Source organism: Mustela nivalis (assembly GCF_964662115.1).
Source record: "Mustela nivalis genome assembly, chromosome: 1".
NCBI lineage: Eukaryota > Metazoa > Chordata > Mammalia > Carnivora > Mustelidae > Mustela > Mustela nivalis.
In genome coordinates, this window is record NC_139020.1 from 9,821,019 (window position 1) to 9,840,799 (window position 19,781).

At 48.2% G+C, this 19,781-nt stretch overlaps 1 protein-coding gene across 16 annotated transcripts in view; it reads left to right on the forward strand.

The window, feature by feature from the left end:
* Positions 1–19,781, forward strand: part of RUNX1 (RUNX family transcription factor 1) — a 264,361-nt gene that overhangs the window by 203,700 nt on the left and 40,880 nt on the right. For 12 of the 16 annotated variants that reach the window (XM_082722945.1, XM_082722947.1, XM_082722946.1 and 9 more), the window contains one exon: positions 19,573–19,764. The exons of the other annotated variants lie outside the window; for them this stretch is intronic. In XM_082722945.1, coding sequence (XP_082579071.1) covers positions 19,573–19,764 — 192 coding nt within the window. The remainder of the gene's footprint in view (positions 1–19,572; positions 19,765–19,781) is intronic. 16 annotated transcript variants of the gene reach the window in all.

Here is a 19,781-nt window from a genome sequence, read left to right on the forward strand (position 1 = left end):
TTTTTTCCCCCACATTTTGTGGGATTTTTATTGACATCTCAGACTAATAGGGAAATTACCAGTGGATGAAAAATTGAATTTATTATGGAGAAAGAGCACCATCAGAAGATATCCTGGGCTGGGCTCCGTTCAGCAGCAATGGGGAATCTGTTTTCAGTTCATGGATAGAACACTTTGTGGCTTGTTAATGTATCGAAAGATAGTGTTCTCATTAAGTGCAGGAGTTGGACTGATGGGATTTTTCAGGACAAGGATATTTGGGAGTTGTTTTTATGTATATTTGTATACTTGGGGGGATCTGGTGAAAAACTCTAGCTCTAACCTATGCATCTGTAATACGATACTATTAAGATACTGAAGCGCATTCTCCGCAGAGACTAGGTAACACCTCAGTGCCGTGGAGGAAGATATTTTGCTAAGGAGACATTGAGGGCAGTGAGCAGTCGGGACCCTGAGCAACCCGAGGGCAAGGGGTGGGAATCCCAGGGATAGGGACTGGGTCGTCATTCTGACGTCACAAGCCATGACCCGTCTGGCCGGGTATCGGTTACATCCGGAACACTCAGTGACCTAATTAAAACTTGAAAAGATTAATACAACAAATACTGGCCATTTCTGGGAGAACTCCTGGCCTCAGGGCCCTCACAGAAACTGTTGTGTGGGCTTGGAGTTCACAATCACAGATAGCTAGGTGGAGCCGTTCCTTCAAAGCTTCAGAAAATACTTCTTTTCTGGGGCACTAACCTTCTTGCTGACTAAACCTTTTAAAATAGGGAAACAAAGTTAACATGGGTCCCCTGGAGGGCCTAACCCTTTATCACCTTGTCGCTTTGCTAAGGATTTTGTTGCAGTTACACCACACAAACATATTTCCTTCTATGATTTGGAATGGAAGCAGCAAATCTCTAACAGAGAGAGAAGAAATGAGATCCTTAAACATGGAGACCATGTTTGGAGGGAAAAAAGGGAATGGGTGAAAGTACCTGAAAACTATGGCAGTAATGGGCCTAAAAATATTTGAAATCAAGTTTCTTTGGAAAAATGCAGCATAAACAGAAATGTTTACAGATTGCTCGTGGGACTGACTAAGGTACAGGGTTTTTAAAATATCATTTTCTTTTAAAAATAAAAATACTTAGGGACACCTGGGTGGCTCAGTCAGTTAAGCGTCTGCCTTCAGCTCAGGTCATGATCCCGGGGTCCTGGGATCAAGTCCCATGTGGGGCTCTCTGCTCAGCAGGGAGTCCGCTGCTTCCTCTGCCCTTCCCCCTGCTCATGCACTCTCTCTGTCAAATAAATAAATAAAATCTTTTAAAATAATAATAATAAAACACCTAATAATAAAAATAGCTGGCAATTAGTACCATTGTTCACCCAGCACCATTCAAAGAGCTTCCCATAAATTAGTTGGTATCATCTTTGCAAAAACAGATAAGGAAGTTGAAACAAAAAGAAGTGAGGTCCCTTGCCCAAGGTTTTACCATCAGGAAGCCAGAATTGGAAAGAAGCAGTCCAGACACGGCGACCCACAGACGCCAGTGTCTGGTTTTAAGAACTGCACCATCTCCTCCTTGGGCTTCATTGTATTGAAATTTCTGTTTCAGAAATTCTTTATTAGGAGGGTTTATCAATATAATTCTGGTTCAAAGACAGTCTTGAAGAAAGCAGAGCCTCAGAGCCTTGGCAGTCATTGGGCAGGCGGGGAATCAGCGCTCCCGGGTGGATCCTGGGGCAGGGGGGCAGGACCCAACAGGCAGCCATGTGACCCCAGGTACTGGTGGTTGGCTCCACATCTGTCCCCAGGGTCTGCTTGTAAGATGGCATCAACAGGAACCTGAAGCAGGGTCCTCCGCTGTTGGCCTGCAGGAAAGCTAGATAATGTGACAAAATGATCGCCAGGCGAACATTCCAAGTTCTGGTCCCTCCCTTTGGCAAAGAGCTTCCATGAGGGTCCAGGTAGGGACTACAGGGGCCCTCTCAAGGGATGGAAAGTTGCGTCCTTGGCTCTTCACCGATTAGTGGAATAGCAGGCAGTTTTATACGTCTTTGAGCTCAGGATTGTAATGATCCATCTACGGTCACTTTGTTTGCCCAGAAGAGCTTAAACATTTCTTCCAGGCAGTGAACAGTGATCTACTTAATCCCTTAGATTCTTCAAATATCAGATTTGGACCTTAGTTCTTTCTAGATGAAATCCTGATTCACAAAAGAGAAAGGAAATAATGCTTTCTTCCCTCCCACCCAGATAGAAAGTAGGAGACAGACAGAGGCTCCAAGAGGAGGAGGAAATGCTCTTCTTACTTATCTTCCTCCTCCCCACTCTGAAAGGCATTTTGGTGCTAAAATGGACATTCTGGGTGACTTCCACTGGTACTTTAATTCTTGCCGTGCTAAGTGCCCAAACTACCCCAAGACTTGGCAAAAGCAGTTTTTCAAAGATTGATAATACTCTGCCTAAATGTGTCCAGTGAATTTTAGAACCTCATTCTATTTATTATTTTAGTAGTGTCAAACTAGACGAAGAAGAATTTTGTATACATAAAGATGTCCCTGACCCTTAAGTTTTCTACAGACTTAATTCAGGCCAAGGTCCGAAAGGTTCACGAGCTGAATGGGGGCAAGTATGCTTCTCCCCCTGGAAGCCGTGATAATCCCCCCTCCATCAGCTCACCAAGACCTGGGGAAGCCTGCGACTTCTTGGTAACAAGCCTGTCTATATTGAAGTCACTAGGATTTTTATTTGGGATTTGTATTGCTATAGAAAGGAAGAGAGAAAATTCCTTCCAGCTCGGTACCAGTGAGAACCCCAGGAAAGGATCTAGGTGCCTTTTCAGTCTAACAGAGGGGGAGAGGTGAGAGAAGACGCATGCGGTGAAAATTAGACCATTCTCTTGGATTTCTCTTTTCCGCGGGGCCACAGCAAACTGAAGTGCTGTTTCATTTATTTTTTTTTTTAAGATTTTATTTATTTATTTGAGAGAAAGAAAGCCAGGAGGAGGAGCAGAGGGAGAGGGAGAAGCAGGCTACCCACTGACCAGGGAGCCAGACTTGAGGCTAATCCCAGGACCCTGAGACCGTGACCTGAGCCCAAGGCAGACACTTAACCCACTGAGCCACCCAGGCAGCGCCCCCCCCCCCACCAAGCTCTATTTTAGGTGTCACCCCAGTGAGGTCAGGATCTAAGCCAATATGTCACAGTCCTTGTTAGAATTTAGTATATAAAGGGCTAAAAGAAAAAAAAAATCTGCCTCTATTTAGGCTTCCATTTCTTAATCTTAAAACATGTAGGAAGGTCTCTGGATCCTGAACGGAGGACCTGGGTTCACACTGGCGCCACCAGGCCAGTGGGTGTGACCTGGGGCAATTATCTTAAGTACTTTTATCCTGGTCCTCACTCTCCTCTTCTGTCCAACCAGGAGATGCGATGAGATAATCTCCAAATTAGTTCCCACTCAGAAGGGGTAACAAAATATTGTCAGAAAAACAGAGTCATGGGTTCCCCACAAACAAGGCCCCTTAGAGGATGCGTCTCCTGGGCTCCCCTTCCCTGGGAGAAGGAGACTTTGTCCTATGTGAGGTCGGACATAGCCACTTGTACCCACGTACATAATATGTTAGATATCTTTTTTTTTTTTTTTGGCTGTAAATTTTTGAAAGGGCTTTTGTCATTTATTTTTGAAATTATCTGGCTATGAGTAACTCGTTTTATTACCTTCGGCCCTGATTTCCTTGCCGTGAACAATGTGATTACAATCAAGGTTGAGATTCCCCATTCTAGTACTTGCTAACTGTGTGGGTGACCATACCAGGTGGGCGTTGGCTGGCCTGGCCGAGCCTCCAAGGACAGTGGCCGTACTGACCTCACAGAACTGGGAGGCTGGAGGAGACAGCCTCTGTAGAATATTTAAAACACAGGATAAGGGTTCGGAAGACAGAGCAATTATTTGCATTTAGTCTTGGAATCCTTTGGCTATGCGAAAACTCTAAACCAAAAAAAAAAAAAAAAGTGAATCCTAAGTTTAAAAATTCATGAAGTTGCCATCATGCTGCATTTTTTAAGACATTTAATTAAACATTTATATATTTTGATTTTTTTTTTCAGTTTTCCTTTTGTATTTAGACCCAGTAAAATTTCTTTTCTGGCATTTTTATGGACCCTTGAAACACTCTGGGCACTGTTCCTAAGTCCCTCTTTAGTAAAATGGCCTTACTCCCAAATGTTGAACTTTTTGAAAAATTCCAGGGGAAAAAAATCCTGTTTGAGTAACAAATGAAAGTCGGTACTGAGATCTAACGCGTGGGCTCTTTTCAATATATGCATGACAAGCTGGAGGGGGGACCTTTCTATGTTGTTCTAGAAAACGGACATGAAGAATGCCGGAGTCTGTTAGAATCTGAATTCTTGCCCCAGAGGAGAGCAGCTCCCCTGGCCGGGGTGCCTGGACCAGCTAAATACACGAAAGTTTTGCAGACTTAGGATGACGCACTCAGGCACCCTCTAAGTTCCCTAAAGCAACGTGTCTTTCTAGACTTATTCTGGGGTTTTCGGGGGATATTTTAGTATCTGCTGGGTAGGGCTTTTCTTCATTTCCTCCAAAGACATTCAGGGACACATTGCAGGGACACAGGTGCTCTCCCCGTGGAACTGGGGACCCTTCTGCGCACACGCTGCGCCTGGGTTTGCAAGCCCTGTGTCCTGCGGCCTGCGGAAGCGGCCCCCCACCTGGGGTGGTTAGGAAGCAGCACAGTTGAGGTCCATGCAGGTCATCCAGCTGCACTGTGTGGGGGCGGGGTCTAAGCAGGGGCCTTGGTCACCTCGGGAGCTGCAGGAACAGGTGGGCTCCAGCGCTGGGAACGCCACTGCCAGGCCTGGCGCGGGGAACCTCGCCTGCGGAAGGACTGTGGTTGGCCCCGCCACGCAGCTTTATCACGATCAGCTTCTCACTTCAGAATGGTTGAGAATTTTTTCCGCACACGAGCCATTTTCCACTTCTTATTTTGAAAACAAACAAACTCGCGTTAGTTTTCCCGAAGGTTCGGGGCTTTTTCCGTAAGCCATGTAGCCAAGAAAGTCATTGAGTAAGAATTCACCCAGTGGGTCTCCTAGAACCCCATTGCCCCCAAACAACAACAGAAAACCCCACAAGTTCAGCTTAGATCAGTCAAGTAAAAGCTACCCCTTGCACTAGATCTGTGTTTAGGTTCGTTTGCGCTAACTTGGCAATTGTGGTCTTCTGTTCTTTCTGTACTCTTGTCCTTTATAACAATTTGTTTTGAAGGTTTTTGGCTATGGAAAGTTGACAATAAAGAAAGGATAAATTAGGTATAGTCTGTTACTGGGCATTACAGCTGTATTATCAGACATCGCAGAAGACACTGACATTTGGTTCTTTCATAACGTGACTGGGCGTGCACATATGGTCTATTTGTCAGGTTCTATGTGCAAGTAAGTTATGTGATGTTACTGGTAAAGTTGGCTACAGCCGATAGTCAGATATTGTGCATATACATTTATAGATGAAAGTCAAGGTTAAAAAAACAATTTCAAGTGCCCAAGCAAGTTTCTTTGTTTACCTTTTTTTTTTTTTTAAAGAAATGCAACCGAATTAATCTAGACCCCCATAAAGTAAGTTAATGGCAATAGATTAGTTTGGTACTTCCATGATTTACTAAACTCAGGTCCCATTAAAGCCAGTATTGACTAAAACTCAGACTGTTATGGAAGTCTTTCAGGTTTCTTTCATATACCAAAATATCCAACATTTGATATGCTACGTGTTTGGTTGGTTTGGTTTTTGTTTTTGTTTGCCACAGCCTAGAAGTAAGTCTTCTGGTCATCTGAGATAAAAATAAATATCTTGAAATCAGTAAATTCTTAAGGACAGTGTGCATCCATGGCCCCTTTTGGATTTGTTCCTGGTATCACCTTATTTTTACTTCGCTTTGAAGTGGTTTGTGATATTTCCAATTCGTTCTTTTTGTTGGTCTTCAGCTTTGCCAACAGGGCAGAGCCCCGGTTTCAGAAACAAGCAGAGAGCTCTGAGTTGGAGGGAAGGAGCGAGAGAGGCATTGGAGCTGGACCAGCCTGGCTTCAAGTGTGATCTCTGCTACTTACTAGCTGCACAGCAGTTTCCCCATCTGTAGAATGGGCTCCTGCCTTGCTGAGGGATATGAGGATAAAATGAGCTAGCCTGAGAGGTGGACTGGAGTGGAGGCTGGCCGCCGGAGAGCTGGCCACCTCATTCAGCCTCACCTCTCATCTGAGATCAGATTCGCCTCCCCAAGCTCAGCCTCCACAGGTGAAAAACCACGAAGGTGATAGCCTTGGTGGGGTGGGCAGGGGCGGGCCGAGGTCCTGTGCAGATTGACGACAGCACAGGCTGGCACAGAGGAGCTTCTAAATATTAGCACATGCCCTGGACACATAGGTCCTTTTCCCTCTTCCCTTAGCCCTTACCAAAGGAACTAATGGAATTCTGCCCAAGTGAGGGCGAAATATCCGCCATTGCCAAGTTATTAAAAAAAAAAAAAAAAAGAAAGAAAAATCCTGGCAGGTCGGGCCCCCAGAATATAATACAATAAGGGCCTTTTTCTGTTTTCCTTCTTACCCTATCTATTATTAATTCCAAGTACTGAACGAGCTTCAACAACTTACTCCTCTCTGAAGCAAAATACTGTTAACCGGATTGTCTTGCAGAGAGGGGGTCCTTCTCTAAACAGAGATTTTATCAAAATGTAGTAGTTTCTTAACTGAACATTAGCACTCAAGCTTCTGTGTGCCTACCACGTCTCTTCACATCTAGAAACTTCCGCTGGGTCATCTTGTAAGATGGGAATAATCATAAGAGCTGTCTCCTACATAGGGTTGTTTTGGATGAATTGAGATATTATGTATCAAGGCGCTTTAAAAAAAATTATTTATTCATTTGTCAGACCGAGATCACAAGTAGGCAGAGAAGCAGGCAGAGAGAGGAGGAAGCAGGTTCCCTGCTCGGCAGAGAGCCCGATGTGGGGCTCCATCCCAGGACCCTGGGATCATGACCTGAGCCAAAAGCAGAGGCTTTAACCCACTGAGCCACCCAGGTGCCCCAGGTATCAAGGTGCTTTTTAAGCGGTCTTATAGATTAGGTAATAGAAATCTAATAGCTATGTTAAAATAATAGAAAAATACAATAGAAAAATTCATTGTTGTTTGTGTATATCACACAAAAATCGGAGGGATCTGAAATAAAATAATTACTGGTTTTTTCAGAGGTAGATTTCATCTCATGAGGTCTTGAAATTGAGCAGAAGAAAATTGTAGACAAAAAATAGAGACAGTCAAATCAGCCCCCTCTGTAAACTCATGCTGCTAGGAATTTTATCTTTTGTCCTCAGAATATCTTGATATTTTCTTTACCGATTACTATGTCCCCTTAAAGAAGATTGAAAACAAAAAGAAGCACCTCAGACAGTTGAAGAGAGCTGCGTTTTCTTTTAAGACATATTTCTTTTCCAAAGCCAAATGCAGTTTTTCCTCTGCAACTCCAGGATTCCCTTTTCTCTCCATGAAAGACTTGGAAGAGCAGGAGCAAGTGAGATCCTACTGCAGCTGGCGGAGTCCTTGCTCTTGTTTTTCTAGCCCATAGCTCTTTACATATGCTGCTTGCCTGAGATTTCTGGATTAGATTTCAGGCAGGTGAAATGTTACACCCTCGAGCCTCCATGCCAGTTTCCCAGGACCAGTCAAATCTGCAGCAGCTCAGAGGTGAGAATCTTTCAAGGCTCCAGAGAGAGGCCGGTTTTCTGTCCTGTTTGCTGGCTGACGGGCTGCCAGGAGCAGGTGGTGGAGAGAAGCTCCGTTCTATTCCGTGCGTGATTCAGCCAGTCGCAAAATAAATAGGCAGCAGAGTGCAGACAGAAAGGACTGGAAACTGCTGAAATTTGAGTCTCCAGGGCTGGGCTCATCTCAGGAGCTGCTGTGTTGAACTGTAAAAGGAATCCTGAGCCCTGGGCAAGGGAGCGGCCACAGGCCTGGTGGAAAGACGGCTAGCCTGGGAGCCGCAGCTTCCGGCCCGGCTGGCTCTGTGGAGCTCGTGGCCCCATCCCCTCCCAGAGCCTCCGGTTCCCATTTGCAGAATGAGAGAGGATCTGAGGATTTTAAGATCTTTCATCAGCTTCTCAGAAGATGACTCGATCAATGTCTGTAGGAGCAATTGTGCTTCCAACACATCGTCTTCCAACCTGGAGAAGGAGAGCCCCAGGGCCCTGCGGACCTGCAGCCAGCCCACCAACCTGGGGACACAGAGATCTGGGACTGGGAAGGTGGGGGAGCGTCCAGATGGGCCAGATGGGCCTGGGAAGATGGGGAAGAGAAAGAGGGGGGGTGCATTGATCACTCCCCAAGTGGGAGCAAGAAATGAATAAAGGTCCACTCCGGAATGACATGCCTCAAGTAGGAGAAATCATCCTAACTAGATTTCCCATGGCTTTGGCATCATTTAAGAAAAAAAGAGAAAGAGAGAGAAAGAAAGAAAAAAGAAAAGACATCCTTTCACCCACAAAGTACTCAATTGTGCAAGCCACAGAGTCACCACATGGCCAGCTTCCTGAAGCTGGCCGGTCAGAGACCTTAGCGTGCATTCCTCCGCCAACCAAAAAGGATGGTCTGAGTCCCATAGACTTGATTGTTCGATGTTTCTCAGCAAGGGCTGCCTCCCTTGTTCGCCTCCTCGCAGAGTTCTGGGCTGTTCTTCATTACCTGTCCTACCTATCTGCACAATCTAGCCGCAAACAGCTTCGGTTGACCACACCACTTCCCTATTGAAAGTTAATACTGTTTGACTCATTCTGTGTTACTAACCTGAAGCCAAAGAAAACAAGGCAGAGAATAAGCGGCTTGTATGGAGTTTGGAAAGCTCTCAGAGGCCCTGCTTTCAAAATCCTATACAGTAGCTTTACTATATCTCTCTGCTGCAGCTGCAAAGAAATGAAGGAAGCAGAAGTGGTTAAAAGGAAAAAGAAAAAAAAGCTGGGGGTGGGGAGAGCCAGGGCAGGATTTGGGGGGTGGGGGGGTGGGGGGCCCCGCAGGCTGCAGGAGGACTCAGCATCATCTACACCAGCCTTTGAACGCCTTGTCATGGAGCTGGGATTCTGCCTCCACGCACCGGAGTACTCGGACAGAGGAGGGACTGTTGGCGGAGTTCAAAGGAGAGAAAGTTCAAAACATGCCTGGGAAAGGACAGTCTCCTGTTGCATGTGGAGCGGAGTGGGGCTGGGCCGCGGGTCCCAGCAAGCCAGGCTTCCGTAGGCAGAGCCCGAAGGTAAAAAGACAGAGAGGGGCAAGTGTGTTCCTTTCAGATCTGGGAAGGATTTGCCGGGAGAAGGTTGTCTGCCTTTGCTAGAGAAGTATTGACAGCCTCTTGTCCTTCATTCTATAACTGGCTCAGATGTGGTCACCAGGGTAAACGGAGCATTTGTGTCTTGGTATAAATAGAACGTTCCCTCCCATCGTGGCCCGGCAGCAGTGGGACTTGTGTTGTCATCACCGCGTCGCAGCTCTTTGGGGATCCCAGGCAAAGAGCCTCTTGCCCGTTCAGATAATGGATGGAGGAGGACCTCCTCCCCTCCAGACGGACGCTTCTTCTCAACTGTATGTTGGCTGTGAGCAGAAGTTGGCCTCAGTGAGGTCCTCATGCCCCCAGACAACCTGAAAGCGTTTTCTTTCTTTCTTTCTTTTTTTTAAAAGATTTTATTTATTTGACAGAGGAGATCACAAGTAGGCAGAAAGGCAGGTAGAGAAAGAGGGGCAAGCAGGCTTCCCTGCTGAGCAGAGAGCACGATGCAGGACTTGATCCCAGGACCCTGGAACCATGACCTGAGCTGAAGGCAGAGGCTTAACCCACTGAGCCACCCGGGCGCCCCTTGAAAGCTTTTTCTCTGTATGGTGTGAGGTGGGGCTGATAGCCCATTAGAAACCACTAGTTACTGTTGCTTTTTAAACCAGCGAGCGCTCAGGAACCAGGATGCCGTGGTCTTCCGCACACCTGCAGGGTCTGCTCAGCCAGGACTTTGACAGACCCTCAGTCTCCCGCCTCTGTGAGGACAGCCCTAAAGTCAGGTGGCATTTATGACACGACAGAGAGAGAGAGACAGAGAGAGATGGAAATCAGATGTTGGCCCCGACCCTACCCCCACGGCTAGGAATGGGACCCAGCATGCAGGCCGTTTAGGAATAGGAAAGAATTTCCTTATCCCTTTTCAGATGTAGGGAAGTAGAGAGGACCTTGCGCCCGGCTGGGTGCACACCCCAGAATCAGTGTAGCCTCCGGAGGGGCAGTTTAATCACTCCTTCCTTCTTCCCTTTATCCATGCACCTTACATTGGCTGGGGCACCACCCAGCCTGGCAAGGGCCCTCAGTTGACTGTCCCGGCACCTCTGCAGGTCACTGGGGGCATGTGCCAGGGCAGAGGGAAGGAGCCTTGGGGCAGAGTGGAAGGGGGGCGGGGGGGGGGGGGGAGGAGCCACTCGGAGAACAGGAATGCCCAGGCAGCGCAGTGAAGCCGGTGCGATCTCTGGTGTGGGCCGCTGTGGGCCTCTGGGATCGTGCTCTCCTCTTCCCCCCCACCCCCGGCCCTGGTGCTGGCTCTGCTGAAAACCAGGACTCCAAAGTCAGTTCAGAAGCCCCAGGTACCATTTCAGGCTACTCAGCTGTCAGTACTGACCCCCCCCCCCACCCCGCCACCAAATTGTACCTCCTAAAGGCACCTTGAGTTGAGAGAGCGCGGTGGAGGCCGGAGCTCCGGGGTGAAATGAATCCCACTCTTGGGTTACTTTATAATCCCCCTCCAGCGGGGTTTTCTGGAGACAGCCCCTTCATTGAGGAGAGGGTTCCTACTTGGAATTGCAGGTTCATAGAGGAGCCATGATCTTGAACTTGAGAGCTGTCTGCCCCCCTCCCTCTCTGGGGTTGCCTCCACCGCCCCCACAGAGGGCTGCCTCTGGCTAAGAGCACAAGAAACCAGGCGGGTTCTCCGCCCTAAGCTACAATTACCTCCTGAGTCACCAGACAGAAACAAGAGGTACCCCGGGCGACCAGCGACTGCAGATTGTGAACTCCTCTGCTTTCAGGGAGGTCCACGTCTCCAGAAGCTCGTGCAGGCGAGCTAAAAACGCCACCGTCTGTCACCCAAGGCTTGAAAAGGCAGGAGCCCAGTCTTGTTTTTGTTTTTGTCCCTGGGAATCTTGGGGCCTGGTTTGAGAGGGAGGGGGGAGGGCCCCACATGGGCCTTACTTCCGCCTGGAGGCTGTGTTCCGGGCTCCCCAGCGGCCCGCGGCTCTCCCTCAGACTGTGGCCTTGTATACCTTTCCTTTTCTACTTGTCTCTAGCAGTGAGCTTGGCCCATGGGACAGTGTATGTGTGTGTGTGTGTGGGGGGGGGGGTTCTCTGTATGTGTGTGTGTCTGTGCATGCATAAAGATACTCCCAAAAAACCCCAAGGGGAGTTGCAGCAGCGCTTTGCTCCCACGAGGGTACGAGGCTCAACTCAGCACAAGGCCCTTGTATCCGTTCTCTTTTCTTTTTTGGTATGATGAAGAAAACACTAGGGACTACACGTTTGCAGACTGTTTGACTTCTAATGAGACAAGTTCTCCTTGAAACTGGATAAGCTCGGTTATGGCACGTTTCCCCTACAAGTCGCTTTTCTGAACGCTCCTCCATTCCATGGCAGGCGAAAACTTGAGTTCAAGCTTCCTTTTCCCCAGACACACTCTGCCTTCCTAGGCGGATGACCCTGGTCATGAAGGGTCTGAGCGCCCGTTCGGTCAGTGTTTAGTGAGCTTATCATGTGCTGGCAGTCACGTTTCCCCGGTGCCATGTTGTTTCTCTGACTGAGCACTCCCCGACCGGTGCTGCGGATACAGCCATGATAAAAACAGACAAAACTGGATGCCTGGGTGGCTCAATGGGTTGGGTGTCTGCCTTCGGCTCAGGTCGCAATCCTGGGGTCCTGGGATCAAGTCCCATATTGGGCTGCCTGCTCCACAGGGAGCCTGCTTCTCCCTCTGCCTCCCTCTTACACTCTCTCTCTCTCAGTCCCTCATGAATAAATTAATAAAATCTTAAAAAAAAAAAAAAAAAAACAGGCAAAACCCCTACCCTCATGGCACTTACAGTCCAGTGGGAACGGACAGACCACAAGTAACTTCAATAAATACTGCGGAGACAACCGAAGCAAAAGGGCTAGCTAGGCATTGGCTGGGTCGGGAGAGTTTGCAGTTTAATCTTGGGTGTTCAGGAAGTCCTCAGGGAGAAGATGAAATTGAAGCAAAGACTTGAAGGACAGAGAGAATGTGGCCCACAGATATGTGGGAGAAGGCCATCTGGGCTGAAGAAACAGCAGGTGCAAAGGCTCTGAGGCAGACATAGGACTAACAGCAAGGTGGCCAGGGTGGCTGGAGCAGAGTGAGTTCAGACTGTCTGCCTTCTGGTTTCAAAATAGGGGTTATTGACCTAAGAAAGCAGGCTTAGCCAAACGCCAGCCTGGTCTTTGGAACATGTGCTTTATGCCAGTGTGAGGGACCACTGCAGGACCATAGTTTGGGAAGACCCAGGATGGGGAAGCCCCAGGCACAGCCAGACTGGTGGTCACTCACCTGTTGCCACCTGCAAGAGAATCAGAGCTCTCCCCAATCAAAGACATCACTGTCCCTGTTGGTGATTCTACTGGGGTAAAAAGTACCGTGTCTGTTGGGTCCCTAAGTAAGTCGAAACATATCACCTAGGAAATAGCACCATCCTGATGGACTTTTCTAGACTGGCTCAGTGTGATTACCCATGTGTAGAAGGTGAGAGGACACCTACCCAAGGCCCATGGGTGAGGGGGTATGGATTGTACAGGTAGGGCGATGACCATTAACCTCAGACTCCCATTTCTCTTGCTGCTGATGAGAAGGGATGGGCTGGGAACCAATCAGTATCAGTCTTTTCCTTTTCTTCTCTAAGATTTTTTTTTTTTTTTTTGACAGATCACAAGTAGGCAGAGAGGCAGGAAGAGAGAGGGGGAAGCAGGCTCCCCACTGAGCAGAGAGCCTGATGCAGGGCTCGATCCCAAGACCCTGAGGTCATAGCCCAAGGCAGAGGCTTAACGCCCTGAGCCACCCAGGTGCCCTGTTCTCTGAGATTTTTATTTACTTATGTATTTATGTGAGAGAGAGTGTACATGTGTGCAAGCAGGGGGAGGGGCAGTGGGAGAGGAAGAGAGAGAATCTCATGCAGACTCTAGTCTCATGACCCTGAGATCATGACCTGAGCGGAAAGCAAGAGTCAGGCACTCAGCTGACTGAGCTCTCCCCGCCAGGTGCCCCTACTGTGGTTATTTTCCAATCAGAAAAGCAGAGAAGTGAGACTGTGGAGGAGGTTCAGCAGACTGGCTTTCTTCCCAGCTGCAAACCCCTAAAATTTGCTAGTGGGTTTTGAGGTGAGTCTCGTGGCCCATGGCCTCTGCATGCAGCTTTTGGATGATGATGGGGAGGAGACCAAACTCCAGAATGGGATGCCCCAGTGAGGAGGGTAGCCTGAAAGGCCCAGTGTAGGCTTGAGAGGAGAGAGAAGAGGATCCAGGAAGACTACGGTCCTGGGTGGCTCCTAGCTGTCCTGAGGGCCACTGACAACACCGCAGGAGGCAGAGGGACAGGGAACTGTGAGGACGTGCTGGGCTGAGCTGCTCAGCAGCACACAGATGAGTAGTGAGGCCGGGTAGAACCCTACCTTCCAGATCAAGCTCCAAGGACCGGTCTGACAGTTGAGCTTGGTACTGGCTCCCACAGGCCAGGTGTCTGGCTGGAAAAAAAGAAAGAAACCTTTGAAAGTCCTAACGTCATATGAAGTTGTTCAAGAAAGCCTGTGCTCGGAGGCGTCCAGCAAGAACCAGCTGAGTAGCTAATTGCTGCAGATATAATTGCTGTGAATGCTTTTAGAGCCCCTCCGAGTAATCCGTCTTAGTCCTTTAATTCCAGGCTTTCAGATAAGGAGGCTGGGTGATGAAGAGACTTGCTCCTGTCCGCAGGAAAGTTGGGTGGAAAAGCAGATTTATAATGGAGGTTCTTACCATGCAGGCGGGCAGTCACGTTTCCCCGGTGCCATGTTGTTTCTCTGGGGAACAGAAGGACGAGAGCACCCCCATCCTTGTGGGCACCCGGAAGTGTCAAGTGGAATGAAACAGTTCCTCGTAAACCTTGCCTTCTGTTCCTCCAAGTCCTTCCTTAAATGCCTGGACAGGAGTTACTTTCCACTTGAAAATCCTGGGTTCCTCACAGATCAGCCCGAGCACAGCCGCAGTGACTCCCTGACTCATCTCAGTGACGGCGAGGCAGAGACGGGCAACACCCACCTGTCGGGCAGACGCTTGGCATTTTCAGCCGCTCTGCCTACCTTGAAGAGTTAAACGATTAGGAGAAGGACCACCAAATAGTTGTCACCAAAACAAGGCCAGCACTCGGTGCTCAGGGACGCTTAGTCTACACACAGCTCCGGTGTATTTGGTGTGTTCAGTTCCCGCCCATGGCAAACTGGAAGCACACTGATGGCACATGCGCCACAGGGAGGTGTCGCTCAACTCCCCGGGAGAGTCCCGGGACCAGCAGCATTAACATCACTTAGGGTTTAGTAGAAATCTGATTTCTCGGGCCACACCCCAGACCTACCCAGCCAGACCCGTGATTCAGATGCTTATTCGGGTGTGTGAGACATAGCTCTCAACTACGGGTCACAAGACGGCGGTGGCTCTAAGCACTTCTGGGAACAGAAGTGGGATAATAAAGGGCAAATCCTTATGAGCCTCTGCTGGCCTCATGATCTAAGCACCTAATGCTATACACCTCTCCTCTCTACTTACAGGAGGTGCCCAGATATTGGTATTTATAGATGCATTGAGCAAGATTGGGAAGGAGGGGGGGATGTTGAGGGAGTGGCTGTGTTTTCAGACCTAATTGGCTGTGTGAGATTAGATAAATGACGTAACCTCTCTGAACTTCACTTCTCACATGTGGGTTAAAAAACAAGGCTGATTTCTCCAGCTCTTCTCCAGTTGTGAAGTACTATAACTTTGTACGGATCTCCTAGTTTAATAATATGGGAAGAAGTTGGAGGTAAAAGTTAGGCCACCGAAGTTTATATAACATTGGCTAATACAGAAACATGTAGATACAATATATATTTTAACATATAATATAGTAACATATCTATCCCATGTTATATCTTCTACTGGGATATACACAATGAGACAATACTATCCAACATTAAATAATCCAGCAGAGGGCTAGGTTTGCGGGTAAGATTTATTTCATTACCTACAAGGTGCTTTAAGGAAGGATCACATTCACATTCTGTATGATTACTTTCCTGTCCTTAGGACTTGAATGACCCTGGAGCCCAGAGTTTAGATTGTTACACCAGGAAACGTGAGCTGTTCTGTACACACATCAGTTTCTTTTCCACTGTCATAAAGCGGTAGCAAATTAAGGCGCGTGTGTGGGGTGAGGGGGGAGTGGAATCCATATTTTTTTATCCAGATTCCTGTTGTTAGTTTCAGACTGATCGGCAAGCATGTTTTGAAATACATGTATGCCTTTAGAAGAATCACAATGTTGCGTATAGATAGATAGAGTTGTAAGTGGATACACAGATAGATCTCTTTTTGGTATTACCAGTTTGCATGCATTTTCCTCAACAGCTCACAATGACCATGCTTTGAGTCTACACCTTCCTACTTTTTCTGCTGAGAATCTTCAAGAAAAGTAGTAAGCCCATTCCAGAAACATGGACTAACAAACTGCCATAAAATTACTCTCTCTGACCAGCATTGTCCAGGAAAAGGCGACAATTTAGCCTTACCTGTTTTCTCTAATAGAAGAGCATATAGCGTATTTCATAGTTCAGCAATGGTTTCTTGAAAAAGACAGTTCAGTTATAGATGAAATATGCATACCTCCTCAGTCTCGTTTTTATAGCGGAAAATTGAAAGCTGGTCTCATTATCCATCACAGATATCATAACATTTAGGGATGCCTTGTGGGCAGCCAGCCCAGAAAACTACAGGACATATGTCTTTGGAATGAAGAAGTAAAATTTAGCAGATGGGATTAATTTATTTTTCTTTTCTTTTTTTTTTTTTTTTCCCTTTCGGCTTTTTATGACTCTGCATATATAATAAAATCCCAATCAAAGACTTTTTTTCAAAATGTGGGAATGGTAATAGAGAAACATAATTTAGTATCCTTTTCAACTCTGGTCAAAATCATTAAGATGTCCTACTATGAAATCTTGAGGTAGCCACGATTTTAAGGACCACTGTGTCAACATTTTCCAGTGGACGTCCAGTGTGCCCCAAAAACCAGGCGGCCAACATGCAAATGCATAGGGCTGCATTGTAATTCTACTAGATCTGATCCAGAGTTGAATTCCCTGCTCCCCTCTGAAGCCCAGTACTCAGCAGGAAAGAAGGAAAGTGAGTTTGATAGTGGACATTTCCCATACTCCTGTATTTAAAATTCAGGGGGCAAATTGACATTTTAATTGCACACAGATACAGGAAACCGGAGACATAAAGCATTCATTTTCCCCCGCTTGAAAGTTTATATCGGAAGCTTCTGTATTTCTTACAAAATATTGCTCTTTGGCCCATGAAATCTGATGGCTTCAGAAAAGAAGAAGGAGGTGTTCTTTTGATCTAGCTTATAAATGCATCTGAACCACACCTTTAATATGATAATGCTTTTTATCTCCCCGGTGCCTTGGTGTTACAGTCCTCCAGCACCATGGTGAGGAAGGGGCTCTAGATTCCCCACAGAGGCAATAACATTTCTACTTACTGCCAGTACCATATGTGGGGAGGGTGTGGAGTGAAAGCCCCCACCCCTCCTCCTCCAGCATTAAACTCAGCCTCCCAACTCACAGGGCTTAGGAGATAGCTCAGAATGAAGAATTGTTTTCTCTGAAAGTTATGCCTGAACATTCCTGCTAAAGCAGACAGTCATCAGCTAATCTCTGTAAATGACTACGATTTTGGCAGGTGTCAGCTGGTCCAGAAATTGCTCACATGTTAAAACATTCTTTTAAACATAGGGCATGAGAGGGGACTAATAAAAAAAAAATAATAATAATCTCACGGTATGCCTGGCCATAGTAGTGGGTTACCTAAAGTGACTTATTCTCGCTCTGTTTCTTGGAGGTATGTGGTCCCCAAGCTTGGTGGCTGAGACAGACGCAACTGACAGCCTTTCTTTAAAGACCAACCATAAACTCCCCAGATGTCGAATGCTTGTATTTAGAATGACCTCGTACACTTCATTCTCCTGGATCACCCACTGTCCTTGACACGGTGTTCTCCAGAAATGCCACTGGGTGCCCAAGGAATGTGAAATTTTGAAATGGGTACAAAGCCTGCTGGAAGCCTCTGCACCATGATTTCTCCAACCGGCATTCTTCTGGAGGTGGTAGAACTGTCCAGAATCATTTTTCCTGCCTTCTCTGCCCGACTCCTAATACCAGCCATTAGGTCATGCTAGGTATTTAAAGGCCTAATTACTATGCTTTGAGTGGCCTTTGAGTTGGAAATGTTGGGGGGGTAAGAATACCAGATTTTTTAGTCCAATCACCAGAAAGCTAAGAATCTGTCCCAAAGATAAGAGAAGGGAGGAGTCAAGGAAAGATCCAATCAGAGACAGTTACACCACGGTCCACTGAAATAGATTGTTCTAGAAAAAGACATTTTCATTCTTCTGAGGGAAAGGGATGACATGAGTGGTTCCGGGACCTGGCCCTATGGCCTTTCGCCCACAAGGCCAGTGCTTAAAATACTCAGCCGGTAAGAGGCCTCTCACATGTGTGCTGGCCCGCTGTGACTCAGGCTGTTTGTGTTCAGGTCGAGTGTTGTGGGCTGCGGGGCTGAATCAGAATCCAGATTTGCCTTGGTGACACATGAAAAGAGGGAGCATTGCATTTGAACTACACAAATATTATGCTTAAGTCGTTTTCCTCGTTTCGGAGCCAAACAGGTCTTGTTCATGATAAAAATCGCTGCAATATAGTGGGGCCTTTTTTTTTGGTCTGGAATTTGAGACCGTGTCAACCGTGCCAAGGGGCCTGGCAGCAGGAAGAAACGGCCGGCCACGGAGATTTGGAACCATAATACAAGTTATAAAATTTAATTTTGTAATTGTAGCGATTGGGAGCTGGGCTAAAAGGCACTTCTCCCACCCCACTCCTACCCGGGGCTCGGGGGGAGTGGACTCCAGGGATCCTCTTTCTAAGTGAGGTCTGGGTCAGGGCGTGTGAAAGAGCCCTTGATTACCGCAGCAAGCAGGCTGCTCCCCTAATGTTGTTTGGAGCCCCCTGATGATGGTTGCCAGAGTGGGGGAGGTGTTTGGGGGGGTGGTTGGTGGCAAAATAGATCAATGACGCTTTATTCGAACCACAGGGGTGAGGAAGAAGCAGGGGCATATCCTCTTTGAAAGGAGAATGAATTGTCGGCCCCACAGTGCCTCTGTCAGTACATCCTGAGCCTCCGTTCTGCTTGACAGGCCTGAGTCTCTAGTCTAAAGCGCTGTTGTTGGCAGGATTAAGGAAGGAAACAGGAGGCCCAACCCTCCTGGCCTGTCCCATGGGAGTGGCCTCTGCTCACTGCATCCTGGTGACAGTGATTTTGATGGGGAACAAGGCAAGGATAGATACTGACTGTCTATACGGACAGCAGAGGGGCCCATCTTTCCACCTTTGATTCCTGAGCCCTTGGGGGAAGCTCTTCCAGTCTCCTGGCAGAGCCTCTGGGCTCCAGTAGGCCCAGCCTGCTGGGTAGACGGCCCGGCTGAGGCCCAGGCTCTGGCTTCCGGTCATCCCCCTCTTAGAGGCTACACCTAGGGAAGTGGGCTTCAGGGAAGAATGCTCGTGAGAAGCTTTTGAGGAGAGGGAGCGGAGAGGGGCTGAGGGCTGCCCAGGCCCTGCATTTAGCAGGAAATCTGACCTCCCCAAGGACCGTGGGTTCACAGCCACACCTCATTTCCTGTTGGAAGGGGCGTGCGCTAAGCTCCAGGGCCCACTTTGCTGCCTCTAAAACCCGCCGGTGGTTGGGTTTGCAGTAAGGAGCGGCGGCTCCAATGCCACAGGGAGGGCACCTTTCCTGGCTGCCGTAGCTCGGCCCGCAGCGTGTGGCCAAGGGCCAACCCTTAATGCACCTTCTCTCCCTCCTGACCTCACACCGCCACCATCCCTGTATGCCCACCGCCTTCTGCCTGGTGGAGATGGGCGCCGAGGGTTGGGGAGATGGGGCGCAGACCAGGGGAGCACCCGGCGGCCTGTGATGAGATGGGCCCCCTGTCTGCCGTGGGGACAGTGGCCCTGAATTTCCACGGGGAGCCAGCCGGATGTGTGCCAACCTCCCGTAAATCCACGTTGGGGGTGAGGGGAAGAGGGAGGGGAAAGACAAGCAAACCCCGAATTTTAGAAAAGCCACAATACATTTTCTGATCTTTTCCCTCCCTCCTTCCTTGCCTCCCTCTCCCCTTCTCACTCCCACCCCCCCCTCCCCACAATAGGACATCGTCAGAAACTAGATGATCAGACCAAGCCCGGGAGCTTGTCCTTTTCCGAGCGGCTCAGTGAGCTGGAGCAGCTGCGGCGAACAGCCATGAGGGTCAGCCCACACCACCCAGCCCCCACACCCAACCCTCGGGCCTCCTTGAACCACTCCACTGCCTTTAACCCTCAGCCTCAGAGTCAGATGCAGGGTAAGTACCTGGAGGGA